The following is a 21,082-nucleotide window of genomic DNA, read 5'->3' as shown; positions in this document are numbered from 1 at the left end:
CACTAGCCATAAATCTCATCAAGTGATGGCTCGTTCCTGTAATAGACAGGGATTGCCGTGAGTGAATAACCTGCTGGCCTGCAATAACCAAAAGCTAGCAATGAGCTGTCTCTTTAAGGGGTTTGGGCTGAGGAGCACGGTGCTAGAGAGCTGGCCTCTCCAAGTAGAGGAATGAGCAAAGTCACATCATGGGGCAGCCTGTGGCTAAGAGCAGGCCTGCAGGAAAATGAGCAGCTGGCTGTTCAGTCAAATGGGGAGCCAAACAGGGAAAACAGCCTTGGGAGTCAGCTCTCTATCAGGAGCGGGTGGGCAGGAGGGTTGGCTGTCAGAAATAAGCCTTTGGAAGGAGAGTCAGAGTAGCTGAGGTGATGGACAGGCAGTTAGCCCAGTTGTTTTGGGTTCCCAGACCAGGGAGCCTGTAGAAGAGGATGGGTGTGATTGTGGGTTCCCTCAGCTACTACAGAGGACTAAGAAACAGTCTGCACTGCCACCTAGTGAGGTGACACTGTGATCAAGGGGAAGCTGGAGGGACTCAGCAGAGCCCCAGAGGGCTGGAGCTGAGCTCAGAGTTGGAATAGAAGAGCAATTGTGGAAGAGAAGACAGGTGTTCTGTAAGGCAGGGCTGGGTCCACCTTGAGACTGGGGCAGAAGATTTTTGTTTTGTGTCTGGACTTGACACACAGGAAGGGGTGGGCTTGTTGTGATCTGGCCAGAGGGCTAAGTCACCTCAGTAGCCGAACCGCGTTGAGGGCGAGAGAACCATGGAAGATGAAGCGGGCCCTGAGCCAGACCAGGTAGGTCCCTTTTGCAATCCTAGAATGTAAGATGCAGTTCAGTGAATCATTCTTCCCTATCTCTGACCATAAAGGAAAACCCCAGTTCTTACCTCTGAGACCTCATTGCTTATGCCTGCGTCCAATTCAGTGCCACTAACTGTGGTGATTAGTGGGTGAGCCTGAGTAAGTTTTTCGTGAACGGGAACTGGACTAGACCCAGAAGGACTGTCATAATGTTCAAAACAAAACTGAGGGCTCTCAGGAGGGAGCAAATGGTCCTTAATAGGAGAGCTGGAGGGAGAAGGGCTCCTGTCATCATGTAACTCCTCATCTCCAGCAGCCGCACTGCTCTGATCTGCTTCTTCTGCTTCCTGCCCTCCTTCCTTATGCTTTGGTTCTTGGATGGTCTCTGGTCTTTTGACTCCAGTAGTCTTTTTCCTGAGAGAGGATGTTCTTTTCTCATCAGCCTTTTTCTTTTTTGGTTTTCCTGTAAGAACACAATTAATTCCAAATCTTGATTTGTGTCAGCCAAGGGCATGCACAAGGGGGGGGGGGGCAAGCAGGTGCATGGGCCCCTCCAATAATCAGCAGGGGCCCAGAACTGCTCCAGCCCTGAGGCCATGGCAGGGGCCCAGAACGTGCCCAGGGCCCAGAACATGCCCCTCCAAAAGCGGTCAAATTTTTATTCCCACGCACATCCCCTGGTGTCAGCTGATATAGCCAACCCACTGTAACCTGATCTCTAATCAAGATGCAGAATGTTTTCCAGATGTCTTCAGTATTGCAGTTAGTTGTCTATGTGCCCATCTACAATGCAAGTACTTAAATCCATAGGCAAATCTATTCCATATTTTTATTATAGGGAGCTGGTGTTAGTTTATTGGCAGGCAGTGTAAATATTAGGTATGATACATAACTTTTTTCTAAACACTCATTTTAGACATGAACATTTTCCTCTTGCACAGAATTTAGTGATTTTGAAAAGAAGAATTTGGTGCTCGTGTTTTTCTGGTTTTGTCATGTTTCCTGCTCAGCTTAGGTCAATTTAAAGAGCCAAATCATTATACCTTTTCTGACTACTGTGATGAAATTAAAAATAAGGAAGTTAGCTCTGTCAATGTTTAGAGATGAATATTAGAACAATTATCCAGAAGTTCTTCATTAGATTTGAGACAGCCAACTGTAATTTACTATCTAATGATTATTCTTATATCAAACAGCAATCATAATTACTGCATTAGTTGTATTTCTCTCTTCTTATGGTGTTGCTTGAGGCCTTCTCTCTCTAGACAAAAATGATTATGAAATGCTGATGTTGACATTTTTAGGTGTATTCTCTCTTGTTGTGAACAAATGGTAAAAGACAGTGTGATCTAATGGATGGGGTATCGGACTGGGATCCAGTAGACCTGGCTTCTATTCCTAGCTCTGCCACTGACCTGTTATATAACTTTGGACAAGTCACTTCCTCTTTCTGTCCCGCCCCCACTCCTTTGTCTATTTGCAGTGTAAGACCTTTAAGGCAGGAGGCTAATCTGTGTACAGTGAATAGCAAAATGGGAACCTCAGTCCCTAGGTGCTACTGCAATACAAATAAGTAATCATGTGGAAATAACATGAAAAAGGAAGAGCAGTTACTAGGTATGTGCACCTCTCAGTATGCATGTTTCTTTTCTGCTATACTGCAAACACCCTTGGAGGAAAAACCTAGCTACAAACACTGTCTATTTGCATAACTACATACAGTTATTTTGCTTCTGGCAAAACAGAAGATATTTCCTTCTAGGTATGCATGGTTACAACACAGCTATTTGCTGCTGCAGTGACTGCTAGCCTGAGCTGATTCAATGCTAAATAGCAAGAATTAATCTTAATAAAAACTGATCACACATCTAAAAATAAGAACTGAATGCCAGAATCTCCCTTGGACCTCTTGAGCTACAGGGCAGAGAGCAAAACAAAAACACCATAAAAAATATTATCTTTTCAGTTCTGCATGGCAGATCTTGATTCTAATATTCTGCTCCTGGTGATATTTCTTCCAGATTTTGTGTGTGTGTGTGTGTGTGTGTAACTTTTTCTTTTCATGTGTGTTCTTACCTACAACAAATTCTTCTCTGCTGTGTCGTTTGTCTGTGTTACTGCTTTTTTTCTGTGCTTTGGATACTGGGTCCATCTTGGTCAATTCATTTCTCTGCCTTCTCATGGTTTTGTTTTCTGCAACTTCTGTGTTCTGGAACTAGAATTGACAGTAATAGTGTTTATCTGAAACATACTGATAAGTTATATTGATTTAGTTAAGAACAAGAATATACGTTTTTTTGTACCAAGCAGCCCAGCCTCAAACACTGTTCAAAATGAAATGATAAAGAAGAGTATCTTTTTTTCATAGGCACAATGGAACTTCACCACACCTGCAGCAATAACATGTATTGTTTTCAGAGCATCCCATGTTAAAGGCTTTCCTATGGTACCACTTCTGAAAAATCACACTTTGGAATCAGTCTAGAAATTGCCTTGGCACTTTGGAATTACCCATATTGTCAGGACCACTGACAAGTGACTTTCAGGCATATAGAGGGAAATAGCTTTCCTCTATAAGAGGTTTTGTACCTGGGCTACAAGAAAAGCTTATGTTTATTACTCAGGGGTCAAAGCTGTAAAACAAAATGGAGGGCAGCTTTCTTCTTGATAGGTCACTCACTGTGCCCACAATCACTCATAATGTACCATCCATCATTTCCATTCCCTCTGTTCCCACTGCTCCACCTCACCCTGAATCAATCCACAGGTTTCTGGACCAAAAACAGACCGCAAGGAAGGATGGGATTGTCCTTGGAAACATTGGTTCATAGCATTCCTCTTCTATTCTCTGTTGCTGGTGTGTCCATCAGGGCTGCTGGCCCCAAAGAGGCAGCGCAGCTGGTGGAGTACCATTCTATCATGCCCACTTGGTGTCAGTCCTGTACAGTATTTATTATTTGGCCTTTGGTAGCACTAGACTTATTCTGTGCTTTCCTAATTCTCTCCTTTTGGTATAGAACTGAGTCTGACTTGGTAACATGAACCAAAGGCTACTTCCTTATTGCACTGTGTTCTGTGTCTGAGGTAGGCTGAAAGTGATGAAGTCAGTATCTGTTTCGTTCTAATGTAAATAATCAGTACGAATAATGTTAACTCTCTTCTCAAACCCCTTCCAGGAGGAGGACACAATAGGCATTTTGCTACTGGAAATGTGTCCTGTGATACTTACAGCATTGATGCTGGCAGTAATTTGCTTGCAGAGCTCCTTTGGCAGGGTGGCCTTTTCTCCCTCGGTCACATGCTGCTTTTCAGAATCACTCATGGCTACTGCAACATTCTCTTGTAACATCGCCCTGTGACTGGAAGGTCCCAGGAGATAGTTACCAGATTCAGAGTCTTGACCCCTTTAAAATTAAAGCAATACAAATAACTAGACCAAGATTTTGGTGAAGTCTTAGAGCTCCAGAGATAGTCTCTCCTTATGAAGGAGTAGGGAAAGCTGATGTGTTTTCTTTTTTCCCTTGCAAGTCCTGAAACATTTTGGAGTAATCTGTCAGTATCATACAGTGAACAACTTATGTAATTGTAATGGCCCCAGCAGGTAGCTGCTTTTTCTGCTTGGAGGTCTCTTGTCTCCTCATTACTGAGGAAAGCGAGTACTGTAACATTCTCTCTTGTGCTGTAAAAAAGATCCAAAGACTGATTGGCGGGTGCCTTGGCCATTTAATAACAAAATCATATATATTAAAATACTTTTCACTCCTGTAAAACTTGTCATCTTAAGATCTAGAAAATGTTACAAAATTCAATGTCCTGGCTCTCAGAAGTGCTGAGTACTCACAGCTTCCACTGAAGTTAATGGGAACTACAAGTGCTCAGGTGATGAAATCTCGCACCACCTCTGATAAGCAGGTATTGTACATATTTTTGAGTATGAAACCTTGTTGTATTCAGTGCATCTGTCTGCCATGCAGGTAAGTAATGCTGTATACAAATTAATAAAATAACTGATTATAATAAACTGAGACAGAGAATAAGAATTTTGCTGAAAGTCTCACAGTGAGTCAGTATCAGAGCTGGGAATAGAATCCAAAAGGCGTGACCTCAATCCATGCTCTAAATTAAACACCTTCATTTAATGCAAGTTACTGCTCTTCTAGCAGTCAAAGCAATACCAGAGCTAAGGGACATAATACCACATTATACTCAAAGAAATAAATAATGATAATTCCTAGCAGGGGGTATAGCAGTTCTAGCTCAAGCTGGAACTTCCATATAACAAATCAGTTTAATAAAAGTGAGGGGCTGTGATTTATCTGATGATAAACTATAGTACTAACAGGAAAAAAAATTATTGATAAGGACAAATTCTGTCCTGATGTACACCCAACGCAATCTCATTGAGGTCTGTTCCTTCAACTAGACACTGTGACTTCTCATACCTCTGTTAGTCTAAGATCTTATCTTTACCTTTTCCTTTTGGAGCAGATTCTCTAGTAGCTTCCAGGTACTTTGCACCACTTCACTGATGCAAAGCACCCACAGATTTGGCTTAAATGGCTGGCTGCTGTGTGTCACCAGCTGCTTTGCATCACTGGAGCAGTGCAAAGCGGACAGAACATACTGAAGAATTTAGCTCAGTGTTATCCAAACCTCTTAGTTAGTTTTCAGTAATGGATTTTCTGCATAATGCACGACTGTTTGTTTTCCTTCTTACTTTGGGGTTTGTCTAGACAAGAGTCTGTGGTTCTGTTTTAACTCAAGTTAATTGATTGCCTCTGGGCAAAAGTGACTGGTCTGGATAGGGGAAAGATGAGAGGTGCAGAGACCAGAGAGGAAGAGGAGGCTACAGTAGTCCATTTCCCTGCCTATAATTTAATTTACAGTAGGAAACAATATTTTTGTCCAGAAAGATCTGTTATTCTCTGACTGCGCTGCTTAAGAGAGTTAGAGTGCCTCAAAGGCATTTTTCCAAAGTGTGCTCATTATCAACGGATCAGTTTGCTCCTTGCTTTCTGGGACACACAGTTTGCTCCTTGCTTGATTTGAAGCTCTAGCACTGTGTGTGTGTGTGGGGAGGAGGGGCATTTATTTTAAATTAATGAAAGCAAGGGAGTTTGCACCACTGTGATGTAACCTTGGTTGTCCATTAGTTTTACAGGTGTGTCACAGGGGCGAGGGGTAAGATAAGTAGGAGAGAGAGGTGATTCCATCTGAAGTATTTCCAAATCTCCTATCACTTTAGTATCAAAGTGCCTAAACACTACTACTATCTGGCGGTCTTGGGTTTCCTCTTGTGCCCAATACTGTACCATCTAAGCACTTCTGAGTTAAATAAGATCTTCACAGGGAGGTCCTCAGCAGACTTCGCGGAGTCGCCTCCTCTTCTCCCAACCCTGGTTATAGGAGAGTCTTGCATCATGCCCTAAAGATGATTAGACTCTGGAGCATGATGCACGACTCGTCCTCATAGTTCTACAGTCATATCCCCTCATCCGAGGAGAACTGTATTTCTGACTCTGTATAACATGCCCTCTATCCTTTTGTAATGTAGTTCTCACTACCTAATATGCTTAAGTAAGTCACAATCACTCAGAGAGAAATCCTACTCTGATGTTTCAGTGCTCACGAGAAAGTAATTCAACCAAGATTCAAAGCCCCTGGCTCCAGATCAATTTCAGCTTCCTGCATTTCTACTTTCCAATAGAAATGAAATGTAATTGAAAACCAAAGTAGGATGCAAAAAAGGAAACTTTTTAATTAAAAGAAAAAAGCACCTATTACTCACATTTCTTCAGTAGGGCTCACTGTATGGCCCCCATAGGATCCCAGGTGTGAAATACTATGGGATCCAGGTGCTCCATCCATTTGCTTACCTGGATCTGTAAAAGTAAAAACATTATTCTTATTCTCCAAGTCAGGGTTATAACTGGTGAAACTACTCAGTATCATTGCTATACCTGTATCTGTGCTTTTGTTTTAAAGCCAGGCTTAACATAGTTTAAAGTGAGCAGCATTAGTGGCATGTGACCATTCCCTGTGGACAAGTGTCCGAAAACAAGATGTGAGAGAAATAATTTTTGCCAGATTTAGAACCCACTTAAATAACCTGGAATCTAGATTTAGACTAGAGCTAGAACAGAACTCAGTTTTGGAGGCTGAGGTCCCGTTTCATTCTCAGATGTTATTCCCTGTCCATTCTAGAAACAGGCCAAGAATGTAGTTCAGATGAAAACCGTTATTGTGTAAATTACACATTTCATTTAATTAGAAAGTGAGGGTTACATTCTGCTCTCGTTCACAGACAGTAGTATAACTCGAAAGTAACGCCACTGACTTTGGTTTGGAACTGAGGGTTTTTGTCTTGGCCAGAAGCAAAATTCATATCAAAATTTTGAATTCCCCCAATGTTGGGGGTGTGTGTGTGTGTGTGTGTGTTGGGGTAGGAGGAGGATGGTTTGGATACGAGGGTTTTGGATCAGACCCATCTCTAGATTTTATTAAATATTTTTGAGTTTTGAAACTCTAAAAGGTTTCATGAAATCTAGAGGCCAGTAATCTGGGATCAGCCCCAATCTTTGAGGTGGGTATTGTTTTCAAAAATAGATATGAATTTTGCAGGTGACCCTTGTTGCTCTCTAACAGGCTGAACCCAAAGCACAGGATCCACATTGTGAATTCTGAGGCCAGTTCTAATGAAATCCAGAATGTTTATAAAAAATAAACATGAAGGGACTTCACAGCACTAGGATCTTCTCCCGCTGCCAAAAACTACCACTTCTTTTGGCAGGTTTGATGGTATCTCAGCAGAAAGCCCAAGGAATGAATGGGATATAGAGATGAAAGTAACCTTTGTGCCTAGAGGTGGGCCCTCCACTTCGGGGTTGACGCCCATAAACAGGATAGTGTTGGGAAGCATTCACTGCAGGGGGGGCTCTGAATCTGCAGAGGAGGGTGTAAGATTTACTCTTAAAGGAATAAGCTGTCATGTCAGACCACTACTTTTCTCTGTAGAGTTGGCCTGTGATACAGGATGTTAAGGCACCAGTAGAGAGAGCCCTTGTTCCAAGCATGCATAAAAAGTCAGACAGTGTTGACTGCTTTCAGTGATTTATACCATTCCAAGAGGCTGTGTTATTGCAAAAACTCACTTGTTTTTAAATTAAATAAAGTCTTTTATGGAAGGACCCTTTCCTGTTACTTTGTACAGAAATACCTGGACAAAGTCACATGAGGAGCCAAGAAAGCAGGTATGGTTTCTGTAGCTCTGTGCCTTTGCTTTTCTACACTTGTTTTTGCAACATGTGGCCTTTAAGTAACATATTTTTTTTACATAAATAGACAGCTTCTGGGAGGGTGGACAGTACACGGCCAGTCTCAAAATAGTCCAGTGGGCCAATCTCACATGTCACAAATGATGGCATAAATGATATATTGGGTATAAAAAGGTTGTAAATGGCTAAGTTGCTTAAACTTTTATCAATCTGACATTCAGTAAGAGTGTGTCTTGTATAACTTGCATCAGAATCTGTGGGAAGCAAATTCAGCCTTAGTGTCAGTAGGTGCAGTGCCCACTGAACTTAACCCACTCGTGCCAAGGTCACTATGTCCCCAGGAGTGCCGGGGATGGTGCAGTTGAGTCTAAACTAAAGTAGAAAATCTGGCCTGGTTTAATTTATACCTTCCTGTTACTCCTCCCTCTTCAACTGTTTCAGCATGTAAGTTACACTCATTTTGGACACCCAACCCACTAAATGCCAAATGGGAGCAAGTTATGCTTTGGCACTTACACGAGTCTTCTGATCGGTTTACACTCCAAGTGTAACTTACAGGAGTGACAGAAAGAATGGAGTATGTGGCACAGAAACTTGCATGGGAGTTGCACTGCTTACTCTAAGCTGCATTTGGCTAAATTTGCCCTTGAGTCTGCTGAAGATGAAAGTGTCAAGTTCCCAGCTCTCCTGTACCTTGTGCCCATCTCTAGGACTGAAAACTGTGATGGTTTCATTTTGCTGGGGTCTGGAGTGTCATTTCTCTGATTTGGTTTTGTGAGCTTGAATGAACTAAAAATCCCAAACCAGAATTCAGCCAAACCTGAGTCTCCCCTCACTTTACATTGAAAACTTCCAAACCATGAATGTGTCATGACCAGTACTGGGTTTACAATGGCGCCATGGAGCTGGGGCCCTGGCCTGCTCCACTTGCACTGCAACCCGAGACCCCGCCTGCCCGCTGGCTCCCCCCCGCCCATCACTTGTTCCTCTCCGCCTGCCAGCCGAGGGTTCCCTGGCCCCACCTGCCGGCTCCTCCCTGCCCCCTGGCTAGACCACAGTGCACCTCTGGCTGTGGGCAGTCTCTGTTTCCCAGTACCTGTGGGGCCCCGCCTGTCTCCCCAGAGCTGAACTGTCTGGGACAGATGCAGAAGCTTGGCCAGTTGGGAGGTGGGGGACAGTGTGGGGGGCTTGGTTGGGCCCCTCCAGTTCTGAGGGAGCCAGTCCTGGCTGCGCTGCTGGTTCAGCCCGGCAGGCAGTCGCCTCCCAGCGGGGGGGGTGAGGGTGGGGGGGGGCTGGGCAGGGGTGGTGTTGTGCAGGTCGCTGTGCATTTGTAGGGGTGGTCAGAGGGGGTGCTGGGTATAGCTGGTCCAGGGGGTCTCTGGCCATAGGGAGTTGAGGGAGTGTGGCAGAGGTGTCGACTTTCTGATTTCCCCAGGGGTGCTTGACTCCCGCTCCACCCCAGGCCCCACCCCCACTCCACCCTTTTTAAAGACCCCACCCTGGCCCCGCCTCTTCCTGCCCCGTTCCGCACCCTCCCCCAATCAGCCCCCACCCTCACTCTGCCTCTTCCTGCCCCTGCTCTTCCCCACCCAGCGCCTCCTGCCCACCGCTGATCAGCAGCGGGCGGGAGGCGCTGGGGGAGAGTGGGAGGAACTGAATAGTGGGGCTGCTGGTGGGTGCTCAGCACACACTATTTTTAGCACCCACAGAGTCAGCGCCTATGGGGTGTTGGGTGGGGGGGGCTGTGTGGTGTGGCATGGGCCCGCCCCCGAGGGGAAGGGGCAGGCTGGTAGCACAGGGCTGGGCGGCCAGTGTGCGTCTGGCAACTGCCAGTTTGTAAATAGTGCCTTTGCACTGGGCTGCCCCGCCCCTGCCATGCCATGCCCCATTGCCCCTGGCTGGCCCCTCGCTCTGAGGACTGACTTCCCCATGGCATGCTCCACTGCCTCCATGGGGGCCCACAAATATGTTTGGGGCCAGGCCCACAAAAGGTTAATCTGGCCCTGCCCATGACTCTGATACAAAACCATCAGCTGGGCCCTGTTCTCTCTCACCTTAGCTAACCTTCCAGTTAGCTTGGTGATGAAATGTGAAACCAAATAAGATTTGCACATGTTAAGATTTCATCATACGCATTTCACACAGCCTTAGAGAGGTAAACTCCCATTGACTTTCTGCCTGTAAGGAAAGGCAACACCTGCACAGCTCCCTCCTGTTGGCTGAGGTATTGATTTAGGTCTACACAGCAAAAACTGCATAGGCGAGGCTACCTAAGCTGGCTTGAATCGAGATAGCACAGGTAACAGTAGCAGCGAAGACAGCGCAGGTAATACAAGGCTGGCACGGACTCTGGCTGCATACTTGGCTCACCCAGCCCATGCTGTGCTGTCTGCACACTGCTATTGTGACCTGTGCTGCGCTAGCTGGATTCAAGCTAACGTAGGTAGGCTAGCCTGTACACGGCTTTTGCTGTTTAGACATGCCCTTAGTCACAGGTGAGGAGTGAGCCGCATAGCACCCCATCTGTATGTGATACTTGTGTAATACCCAGCCAAACCTAGGGACAGCCCTGAGGAGACGTGATGCCAGCAGACAAAGCACACTTTTACTGACAACAGTCACAGCTTTCACTATCAAAGCTTCAAACAAAAAATCCAGGTACAGAGTGAGAGAAATCCACCCTGCCAAACACAGCCCTGCTTATCAAATAATAACAAAGTGCTGATTTTAGAAGATGCAAGTGAGGCATCTGGGAGTAGCAGGAAAGCCTGAATCACTTGACTTAAGGGGTGGGGGGAGCTTAGAAGGAAGGGATACCACATGTCTATTTGCACTAACTCTTCCAGAGCACTTCTGTTTTTTCCCAAAATTCTGAGAGAAGTCCCAGAACAGTAAAAAGACCAAGTCTCAAAGGCCTGGGCTACGCTAGCGGGGGCTCGAACTAAGATACGCAACTTCAGCTATGCTATTCACATAACTGAAGTCGAAGTATCTTAGTTCGACTTACCTGGCCGTCCTCACAGCGGCAAGTCAACTGCCGTGGCTGCCCCGTCAACTCCACTTACTCCTCCTGCCGAGGTGGAGTACGGGGGTCGATTTGTGGATCGATTTATTGCGTCCAAATGAGATGCGATAAATCGATCCCCGATACATCGAACACTACCCGCCGATCCGGTGGGTAGTATAGACGTACCCTCAGTAATGTTCAATACTTTGCATATCTATAAGACCATCCTTCAGAGGATCTCAAAACACTTTACAAACATTAAGAAATTCTCACATCACCTCTGTGCAGTAGGCAGGCATCCCCATTTGATAGTTTGAGACACAGAGAGCTTAAGTGATTTAATATAAATTACTGCAAACTAGTTACAGAGCCACATGAATAAAACCAAGAAGTCCTGATACTCCACTCCCCTGCTCTAACTGCTAGAGTGCTACACGGCTCTTGCCTTAGAATCATAGAATATCAGGGTTGGAAGGGACCTCAGCAGGTCATCTAGTCCAACCCCCTGCTCAATGCAGGATCAATCCCCAACTAAATCATCCCAGCCAGGGCTTCGTCAAGCCTGACCTTAAAAACCTCTAAGGAAGGAGATTCCACCACCCTCCTAGTGAAAAAGTTTTTCCTAATATCCAACCTAAACCTCCCCCACTGCAACTTGAGACCATTACTCCTTGTTCTGTCATCAGGTATCACTGAGAACAGTCTAGCTCCATCCTCTTTGGAACCCCCTTTCAGGTAGTTGAAGGCAGCTATCAAATCCCCCCTCATTCTTCTCTTCTGCAGACTAAACAATCCCAGTTCCCTCAGCCTCTCCTCATAAGTCATGTGCTCCAGACCCCTAATCATTTTTGTTGCCCTCCGCTGGACTCTTTCCAATTTTTCCACATCCTTCTTGTAGTGTGGGGCCCAAAACTGGACACAGTACTCCAGAGGAGGCCTCACCAATGTCGAATAGAGGGGAATGATCACGTCCCTCGATCTGCTGGCAATGCCCCTACTTATACAGCCCAAAATGCCGTTAGCCTTCTTGGCAATAAGGGCACATGGTTGACTCATATCCAGCTTCTCGTCCACTGTAACCCCTAGGTCCTTTTCTGCAGAACTGCTTCCTAACCATTCGGTCCCTAGTCTGTAACAGTGAATGGGATTCTTCCTTCCTAAGTGCAGGACTCTGCACTTGTCCTTGTTGAACCTCATCAAGTTTCTTTTGGCCCAATCCTCTAATTTGTGCAGGTCCCTCTGTATCCTATCCCTACCCTCCAGCGTATCTACCACTCCTCCCAGATTAGTGTCATCTGCAAACTTGCTGAGAGTGCAGTCCACGCCATCCTCCAGATCATTAATGAAGATATTGAACAAAACCGGCCCCAGGACCAACCCTTGGGGCACTCCGCTTGACACCGGCTGCCAACTAGACATGGAGCCATTGATCACTACCCGTTGAGCCCGACGATCTAGCCAGCTTTCTATCGACCTTATAGTCCATTCATCCAGCCCATACTTCTTTAGCTTGCTGGCAAGAATACTGTGGGAGACGGTATCAAAAGCTTTGCTAAAGTCATGAAATAACACATCCACTGCTTTCCCCTCATCACAGACCCAGTTATCTTCTCATAGAAGGCAATTAGGTTAGTCAGGCATGATTTGCCCTTCGTGAATCCATGCTGACTGTTCCTGATCACTTTCCTCTCCTCTAAGTGCTTCAGAATTGATTCCTTGAGGACCTGCTCTATGATTTTTCCAGGGACTGAGGTGAGGCTGACTGGCCTGTAGTTCCCCGGATCCTCCTCCTTCCCTTTTTTAAAGATGAGCACTACATTAGCCTTTTTCCAATCATCCGGGACCTCCCCCGATCGCCATGAGTTTTCAAAGATAATGGCCAATGGCTCTGCAATCACATCCGCCAACTCCTTTAGCACCCTCGGATGCAGCGCATCCGGCCCCATGGACTTGTGCTCGTCCAGTTTTTCTAAATAGTCCCAAACCACTTCTTTCTCCACAGAGGGCTGGTCACCTCCTCCCCATACTGTGCTGCCCAGTGCAGCAGTCTGGGAGATGACCTTGTTTGTGAAGACAGAGGCAAAAAAAGCATTGCTTACATTAGCTTTTTCCACATCCTCTGCCAATGCCTCCCTCATTCAGTAAGGGGCCCACACTTTCCTTGACTTTCTTCTTGTTGCTGACATCCCTGAAGAAACCCTTCTTGTTACTCTTAACATCTCTTGCTAGCTGCAACTCCAAGCGTGATTTGGCCTTCCTGATTTCACTCTTGCATGCCTGAGCAATATTTTTATACTCCTCCCTGATCATTTGTCCAATCTTCCACTTCGTGTAAGCTTCTTTTTTGCGTTTAAAATCAGCAAGGATTTCACTGTTTAGCCAAGCTGGTCGCCTGCCATATTTACTATTCTTTCTACACATCGGGATGTTTTTTTCCTGCAACCTCAATAAAGATTCTTTAAAATACAGCCAACTTTCCTGGACTCCTTTCCCCCTCATGTTATTCTCCCAGGGGATCCTGCCCATCAGTTCCCTGAGGGAGTCAAAGTCTGCTTTTCTGAAGTCCAGGGTCCGTATTCTGCTGCTCTCCTTTCTTCCTTGTGTCAGGATCCTGAACTTGACCATCTCATGGTCACTGCCGCCCAGGTTCCCATCCACTTTTGCTTCCCCTACTAATTCTTCCTGGTTTGTGAGCAGCAGGTCTAGAAGAGCTCTGCCGCTAGTTGGTTCCTCCAGCACTTGCACCAGGAAATTGTCCCCTACACTTTCCAAAAACTTCCTGGATTGTCTGTGCACCGCTGTATTGCTTTCCCAGCAGATATCAGGGTGATTAAAGTCTCCCATGAGAACCAGGGCCTGCGATCTAGTAACTTTTGCTAGTTGTTAGCTGCTGCTTCTCCCCACTTTGCCCATTCTGTTTCTCTCCCTTACCAAACAATACAATTTTTTTAAAAGGCCTGTGATAGCTTTATTTAAAACGAGAAGCTAATTAACTTGTAATTGATGTTTAAGGCCAGTTGGCATTCTCCTCCCCAACTAACCTTGCTGATAATGTTGTCTTGGCAGCTTCCACCACTGGGCCTGTACCGCCTGATCTGCACACATCACTCCCTGCTGCACATGTGTGGTGTGCAGATCACACGCAGCACTGTGGGGCAATCCTGGTACTTGAGGAGTGCCGGGGGTGCTTGCAATGCTAAAGCTGTATTAAGCGTAGTGCGGAGTACACTATAGTTGTGTCTACATTGAACTTTTTTGGGGAAGTCTCCCACCATTGCAATTCAGCGACAGTAACAGCAAGAGCGCTAGTGCAGAGAGGAGACCAGCATCCTTAATACTTGGTCATCTAGCCCTGATTAAAGCAGTGGTTCAACCTTTTTTTACCCAGAGACCCCTAAAGTAAAATAGACAAACCTGTGGACTCCCAACGAGAGGTGATCCATGTGGGGAGCACAGAGAGGGTCATGTGACCCCCAGATTTCTGCCTTCCATTTGGTCCTGCTCCACGAAGTGCTGATTTAGCAGGGCAGAGCAGTGGAGTGTCTCCAGGGCTAGCTGCTGCCTGCTTGTGGAGTCAATGGCTGTGAGGGAACCCCTTCTGATGATGGGGAGATCTCTCTTCTGCAGTGACGCTACCATTTTTGGTTCCCCCCGAACCCAGACAGGCTGAGTAGCCAACTGAGGTGAGTCAGAGGGTGGAGGTGACACTCCCTCCCCCCACCCCACCACCTGGAACTGAAGACTGAGCCCGAGCCCTAGCCCTGCCACCCCAGGCTGAAACCCAGTCCTTGGTGAACCTCCTGAAACCTGCTTGTGGCTCCCTGAGAACCAGTGGCTTAGAGCATTCTGGTAAAAACTTGGCAGCCAGTCGTCGCTAGTGCTTTTGCTGTTGCTAACAATGGTGGACCAGCACCAATGGTATTATGATGGGAACTTTCCCCAAGGTAAGACAATGGGTCACAACGAACCAGGCAAAAATATAGGGATATTTGAAGGAAAAAAAAAAAAACAATGCCACACCTTCATTTAATCACAGGAAGCTTGAGACATACTACAGTACCTAAGACCTGAGATATATCCACATCTTCTCCCCTCTTCCCCTCCCCTCTCAGTGGCCTTTGAAAATGATTTCACCTAGACCGTCCTGTATGACCATATTGATTTGAGATTTAAAACCTCCAACAAATTCAGCTTCTTGTCTTTGCATCCGCGCTGCAGGAAGCACCACTATGCAGTGAAAGATCTAGGGATTTTTGGTGGCTTGTTGTCTGGAGGAGAAAAGAAACTAACCTTAAAAAATGAGTTCTTTGGATACAGCTCTAGAGGGAGTCTTCAGAAGTGGGATTGTATAGCCGTTATGGGCTTACTAACAAGAAATTCCATGTGTGTGGAGTTCAGAAGGAGAAATCAACTAAGAGATAAAACTCATGCTGTGTGAAAAGGTGTGCTTTAAGAACTTCCCTGGTGTGAGTAATGGATAGCTGGGGGAGTTAAGAGGTTTAGCTAACAAATGCTAGAGAATCACAGATAAGAGAATGAAACTCCCCTGCTTATGCACTGCCCTGTTTTCTTTAATGTTATAGACAGCAGGAGAGAAGTGAGATTACTCAGTTGTAGTGGTTATAGTCTGATATATGTATGGAAGTCCTGTATCTGTAAAATACGGGAAAGAAAATCAATGTCAATTCACTTCTCCTCCTAAACCTGTTCACTTTTCCCCAAGAGTATTCCATATCCCTAATAGAGTCCTAAGGATCTCCTTCATTTCCCTCTGCTTTATTCCACTCAGACTTCAGACCCAATATCGCAGTCACTATCTTTCTGGCTTTGAAGGACTGGGCAAGACACCCACAAGATACTGTTAGGTTGGAGGAATTGCTATAAAGTAACACATCAAGCATCCGTTCCCTCCAGGTGCTGAATTCGCTACCTTTTGTAGCACTCCCAGCCTTTTCTGGCTTAGGGCCTGAAGGAATGGACCAGTGCATGGAGCTTCCCAATGTCTGTGCTTGCAATGTGACATACTAAGTACAAGATTATGTCCTGTAACTTTCCAACATGGGTGGCCACAGTCAATGGGAGCTGCAGCTGCTGAGCACCTGTGAAAAGCAGGACACTTCCGTGCCTAAATATAGATTTAGGGGCCCAATTTGAGGCTTTCAGGTATGAAAATTTGACTTAAGTTACTTGGGCCAGCTCCTGGGTTTTAGCTACTAGCCCCATTATAGGGGCTGAGAAAGAATCCTACCACAATGCAGGTCACTGGAAGAAATTTGTCTGACTGCCAGAATTCCTCCAAAGGCTCAGGGAAAGCAGGTGCTCTACTGAAGTGTTACGGTGGCACTATAGTATGTCTACACTGGAATAAAAGACCCCCGGCATGGTTGTGGCTGGCCCGGGTCAGCTGACTCAGGCTTGCAGAGCTAGGCTGCAGGGCTAAAAATTACCGTGTAGACATTTGGGACCCTTGTGGAGTCTCAGAGCTTAGGCCCAAGCCTGAACATCTACACAGCAATTTTACAGCCCCGTAGCCTAAGCCCAGCGAGCCTGAGTCAGCTGACCCTGGCCAGCCACAGGTGTTTAATTGCAGTGTAGACATACCTTTAGTGCTGTCCACTGTACCAGCTTGGCTCTGCTTGACAATGCAAAGGAGAAATAGGGCCCTGGCTCTGGTTACATCCTACCACTTTTGGGGAGGCTACAGTCACCAGTGACACCAGTCTAATGCAATCCTTGCACTCTGCATCCTGAGTGCGACTGGCCCTTGTATTTGTGGGACTGCTCCTTGTGGCCTCTCACTCCCTTGTAACCCATGCAGAGCCAGCTGGCACTTTAATAACCTGAATCAGTCTCATTCACTTAATCTTCTGCCCGATTATCATTAACCTGTCAAGCCCCTGATATCTTTTTCTCCCTGCCCTGAGTCTCTACTGGCTGGTGTAGTCACTGAAACCTGTGCCAAGTGTGTGTAAAGCACTCCCACATCAGAAGGGTAGCTCTTTACATTCCCTTTGCACATGATTAAAGGGCTCCACAAGCTGGAGACCAGTGAAAAATCAGGCCCAGATTTCCTTGCCACACTTCCCATTGATGAACTGTGAACAAATGACAAGTCATAAGTGCCTCCCAGCAGGGCATATCTGTAATGCCTCTACTCTGTGCCTAGTGATAGGTTCCATACTACAATCCTGGATCTGTTCCAGAGAAAAATAATGGTACCTGACAGTTCCTCAGTTTTCATGACTGGGAAACATTGAAAGGGTGATGAGGAAGGAAATTTCCAGATTTCAGTTCACTCCTGCTATGTGCTCAGTCTAAAAGCAGCTGGCAATCTAACAACCCCCCATAGTGAACTTGGACAACTAGTAGAAGTACAGCTCCAGTCAGATTTGCCCATGTAATGTTTGCCACATTCTCCAATTGCTTTCTCCAGCCAACCATCGTCACCTCATTCTTATCCAGACTGAGCTTTCACAAACTTGTCCCCATGCAAGACCTGATCTCTACCAGACACAGACACTTGAAGCATCCTCTCTGTTGGATGAAATGGCGATATAAAGCTGTCTGTGATGAAGTGGAAATTTTCTGTAATATTTTTATGATGCCGGTGCATGCTTCAGTTTCCGTCTGTACTCTGCATTGCTACCCAGAGAGTGAAAAAGAGTTAAAGCCACTCTTGGGGCAGAGAAAGAGTTACGAGGTGTTGTGTCATAACTGTCTGGGGTGAATGAATGGGTCAGGTTATTAAAGGACTGACTGAAATTGACCATATCAATGGAGGATCCAGAAAAGAAAATGGGAACTCCAAGGACTGAACAATGAACACCTAACAATGGGAAACTCCAGCAGATGGAGCATGGGAGCTCAGCGTGCCTCTGCAGCAAAGCAGTGGAAGAGGAAGTGTCAGGATACTGGGATAAGAGTTGGCTTTTGGAGGGACTCAGCAGCTCTCACCTTGGACTGAAAAAGAGATAACAGGAGACGGCCAAAAGTGGATTCAATGGCAGCTTGGCAGGGTGGGGAGAGTTGGCTTGGCCAGACTGGACTATGTCTTCACCTTTATTTCTCTATGTTAACCTAACGGCTAGTCTACACTAGAAGCGCTACATCGGCGCAGCCACAGTGCGTCTGGTGAAGATGCTCTATGCCGATGGCAGAGAGCTCTCCCGTTGGCATAATTACTCCACCTCTGCAAGAGGCAGAAGGTATGTCAGTGGGAGAGCGTCTCCCACCAACATAGCGCTGGTGTGGACAGAACTTAGGTCACTGTACCTTGCGTCGCTCAGGGGGGTGGCTTTTTCACACCCCTGAGCTACATAAATTAGCTCAACTTAAGCAGCAGTGTAAGCCCTAAGGATTTCCCGATGCTGTGTTCAGGGGTGGCTCTAGCTTTTTTGCTGCCCCAAGCACGGCAGGCAGGCCTGCGGGAGGTCCGCCATTGCCGTCGAATCCGTGGGACCGGCGGACCTCCCACAGACATGCCGCCGAAGGCTGCCTGACTGCCGCCCTCGCAGGGACCGGCAGGGCGCCCCCCGTGGCTTGCCGCCCCAGGCACGTGCTTGGAGCGCTGGTGCCTGGAGCCGCCGCTGGCTGTGTTCCAGTTGACTAATAAATCCAACTCTTTTGGAGAGGCTGCCTGGTGTCACTGTGAAAACTCGCTGAGGTGCATTGGTCCCTGAAGAATATAAAAGTCTCGGACCAGGTGTGTATCTCAGTTGGACCCATTGGACAGAGCCCACGGTGTGAAGCAAGAGTGCTAGAGCCTGGAGGCTCAGTCTTGGAGGCACTGAGGCTGCGTAGCCTACCCTTAGGGAAGAGTGAGACCACTTGGGGGACTGCCACATCGAAGCAGTTCCTCCAAGGGACTGTTTAAAAGCTGGGGCCCTGTCACATAGCCGTAACAACTTAATAAGGGTCAGGACAGAACATTTCCTAATGTTTATTGAAACAGTTGGCAGGGCCAGTTCAGACCGGCTGCAGAAACTGCAGTTGCAATAGTCATTCTGTTCCCTCCTCCTCCAAACTGTGTAAAGAAGAGAGCAGGCTGTGCTGCTGGCTGCCTTTTGGAGACGGAAAGTGTCCCAGTGCTTGGTCACTCCAGCCTCCATCAACCAGCCAGGATGTTCAAGAGCTGCTAGGTGGCAACATGTAAACCCTGCCTCCCAACCTTGCGAGATACCACTTCTGATGAAGACACTCTAAGCCGATGAGAGAGAGCTCTCCGTCGGCTTAATAACTCCACCTCCGCAGGAGCTTCTCCCGCTGACATAGCACTGTCTACGCCAGCGCTTAGGTCAGTGTAACTACGTCGCTCAGGGGGTGTGGATTATTATACAGGGCCTCTCCTAACACTGCCATCACCTACTCTCTCTAACCTGCGGCTGTTCCAGGACTACATGCCCCTGGCTGATGCCCACTTGAATGGTGCTGTTTTTTCCTCTTGCTTCCTGTTCTGACTCAGCACTCCTTTCAATTGAATAATTACAGAGTGGGCTCAAATTAATGGGTCTGCAGGGGCTTGGACCAGTTCTTATTACTGATTCTTTACTGTTAACCAGTGGTGCTTCGAATCAGACTTCAGTCTAATCAGAGTCCATTTTTGACAATGGGGACATCAGGACCTGCTAGCAGAAAATGCTTTATAAGGAAAAACTCTGTGGTTGTGTACTGAAAATTGTGGCATGCTGGTAATGTTGGTCCTATCTGTGAGTGTATATCTAGAAAGAGGACAAGCAGGCGGGAGTGGTAGGGTTCTAGGCAGAAGCACTCCACTGAAATAGTGAGAGACAGAGTAGCTTGAAGTGTAATACCATTTTCCTTATTTCTAAAATAAATTCCTTCTTTGTTAGAGGACAGTTCACATTCTTTTGGGAGTCTTTACTGTTGTCACATGACAGATAGGCTTTATATTATAAGGCTGCACAGTTATGAGACTCAGGTTACTGGCACTGAACAATTAAGAGTAAAGCACTGTGCCGCATCTGAGGCCAGGACTACACTACAAACTTACGTTGGTATAACTACATGGCCCAGGGGTGTGAAAAATCCCCATCCCTGAGTGACGTAGTTATACTGACCTAACACCTGGTGTAGACAGTGCTACGTTGATGGGAGGCCTTCTCCCATGGACATAGCTACCGCCTCTCATGGAGGTGGATTAACTACCCCTAAGCGTAGCAGTGTCTTCACTGAAGCACGACAGTGGCGCATAGCTGCGCCGGTGCAGCTGCACTGCTGCAGTATTTTAAGTGTAGACCTGCCCTTAGTTAAGTATCTCCCCTTAAAGTAAATGGGAATTAATTCCCGTGTAACACCAAAAAAGCTTTCTAGGAATTTTGCTAGGCTCCTGCCTATGGTTTGTCTTTTCAATCCAGTCCACAACAGTCCAGAAATGGGGAGAATGAAGCAGCTTTCTCTGGCTTGTCTATAAAACCTGAGATAGTAAATGGAGACTGGGACCAAAATCAGACCTGGTGTAAGTGTGTGGTAATCCAGTGACTAAAGGGAAGCTGCACCTACCTACTCCAGGTCTGAATTTTTGAGCTGGGCCTATGAAATTCAAGGAATCTAGGGGGGAAAGATGAGAGAGAATTAGAAGGTACTGTTTTGAAAGGGTCATATGTAGAGGGGATAAACTACACTCCCTTATGATCCAAGATCTAAGAAGCAGGGAAATGATTCAAGTATTAAAATAGACCTGTAATGTCAGTCTCTTCAGACATACATGAGTGTTACTAGGCTCGAGAAGAAAAAGCACAGGAGCAGAGTGACAGTTCCTCACTGACTCAACAGGACCTGTCAGGCTATTTCCACATTTCTTGCACTTGCTCATTAATGACCTCCTGCTCTATAAAAAGAACACCCCAAATATTCTAAGCCCTTAGGAAAACATTTCATATGGTCTATCAGATATTAAATGGTCTGTTAGCAGCAAGGAAAGAATTTCATGAAACTCTGGTCAGCATTTCCACCTCACCTACACGCCTTAACAAGAAGTTATG

At 46.3% G+C, this 21,082-nt stretch overlaps 1 protein-coding gene across 1 annotated transcript in view; it reads right to left on the bottom strand.

The window, feature by feature from the left end:
* KIAA2012 (KIAA2012 ortholog) overlaps positions 1 to 21,082 on the bottom strand; it is an 85,674-nt gene that overhangs the window by 9,201 nt on the left and 55,391 nt on the right. The window contains exons 17-20 of the mRNA XM_024196485.2: positions 6,589 to 6,682; positions 4,030 to 4,204; positions 2,877 to 3,015; positions 887 to 1,263 (exon numbers count right to left, since the gene is read on the bottom strand). Coding sequence (XP_024052253.2) covers positions 887 to 1,263; positions 2,877 to 3,015; positions 4,030 to 4,204; positions 6,589 to 6,682 — 785 coding nt within the window. The remainder of the gene's footprint in view (positions 1 to 886; positions 1,264 to 2,876; positions 3,016 to 4,029; positions 4,205 to 6,588; positions 6,683 to 21,082) is intronic.

This window comes from Terrapene carolina, unplaced genomic scaffold (genome assembly GCF_002925995.2).
Source record: "Terrapene carolina triunguis isolate 2854851 unplaced genomic scaffold, T_m_triunguis-2.0 Scaffold62, whole genome shotgun sequence".
Classification (NCBI taxonomy): domain Eukaryota; kingdom Metazoa; phylum Chordata; order Testudines; family Emydidae; genus Terrapene; species Terrapene triunguis.
This window is presented reverse-complemented; position numbering and strand designations above follow the sequence as displayed.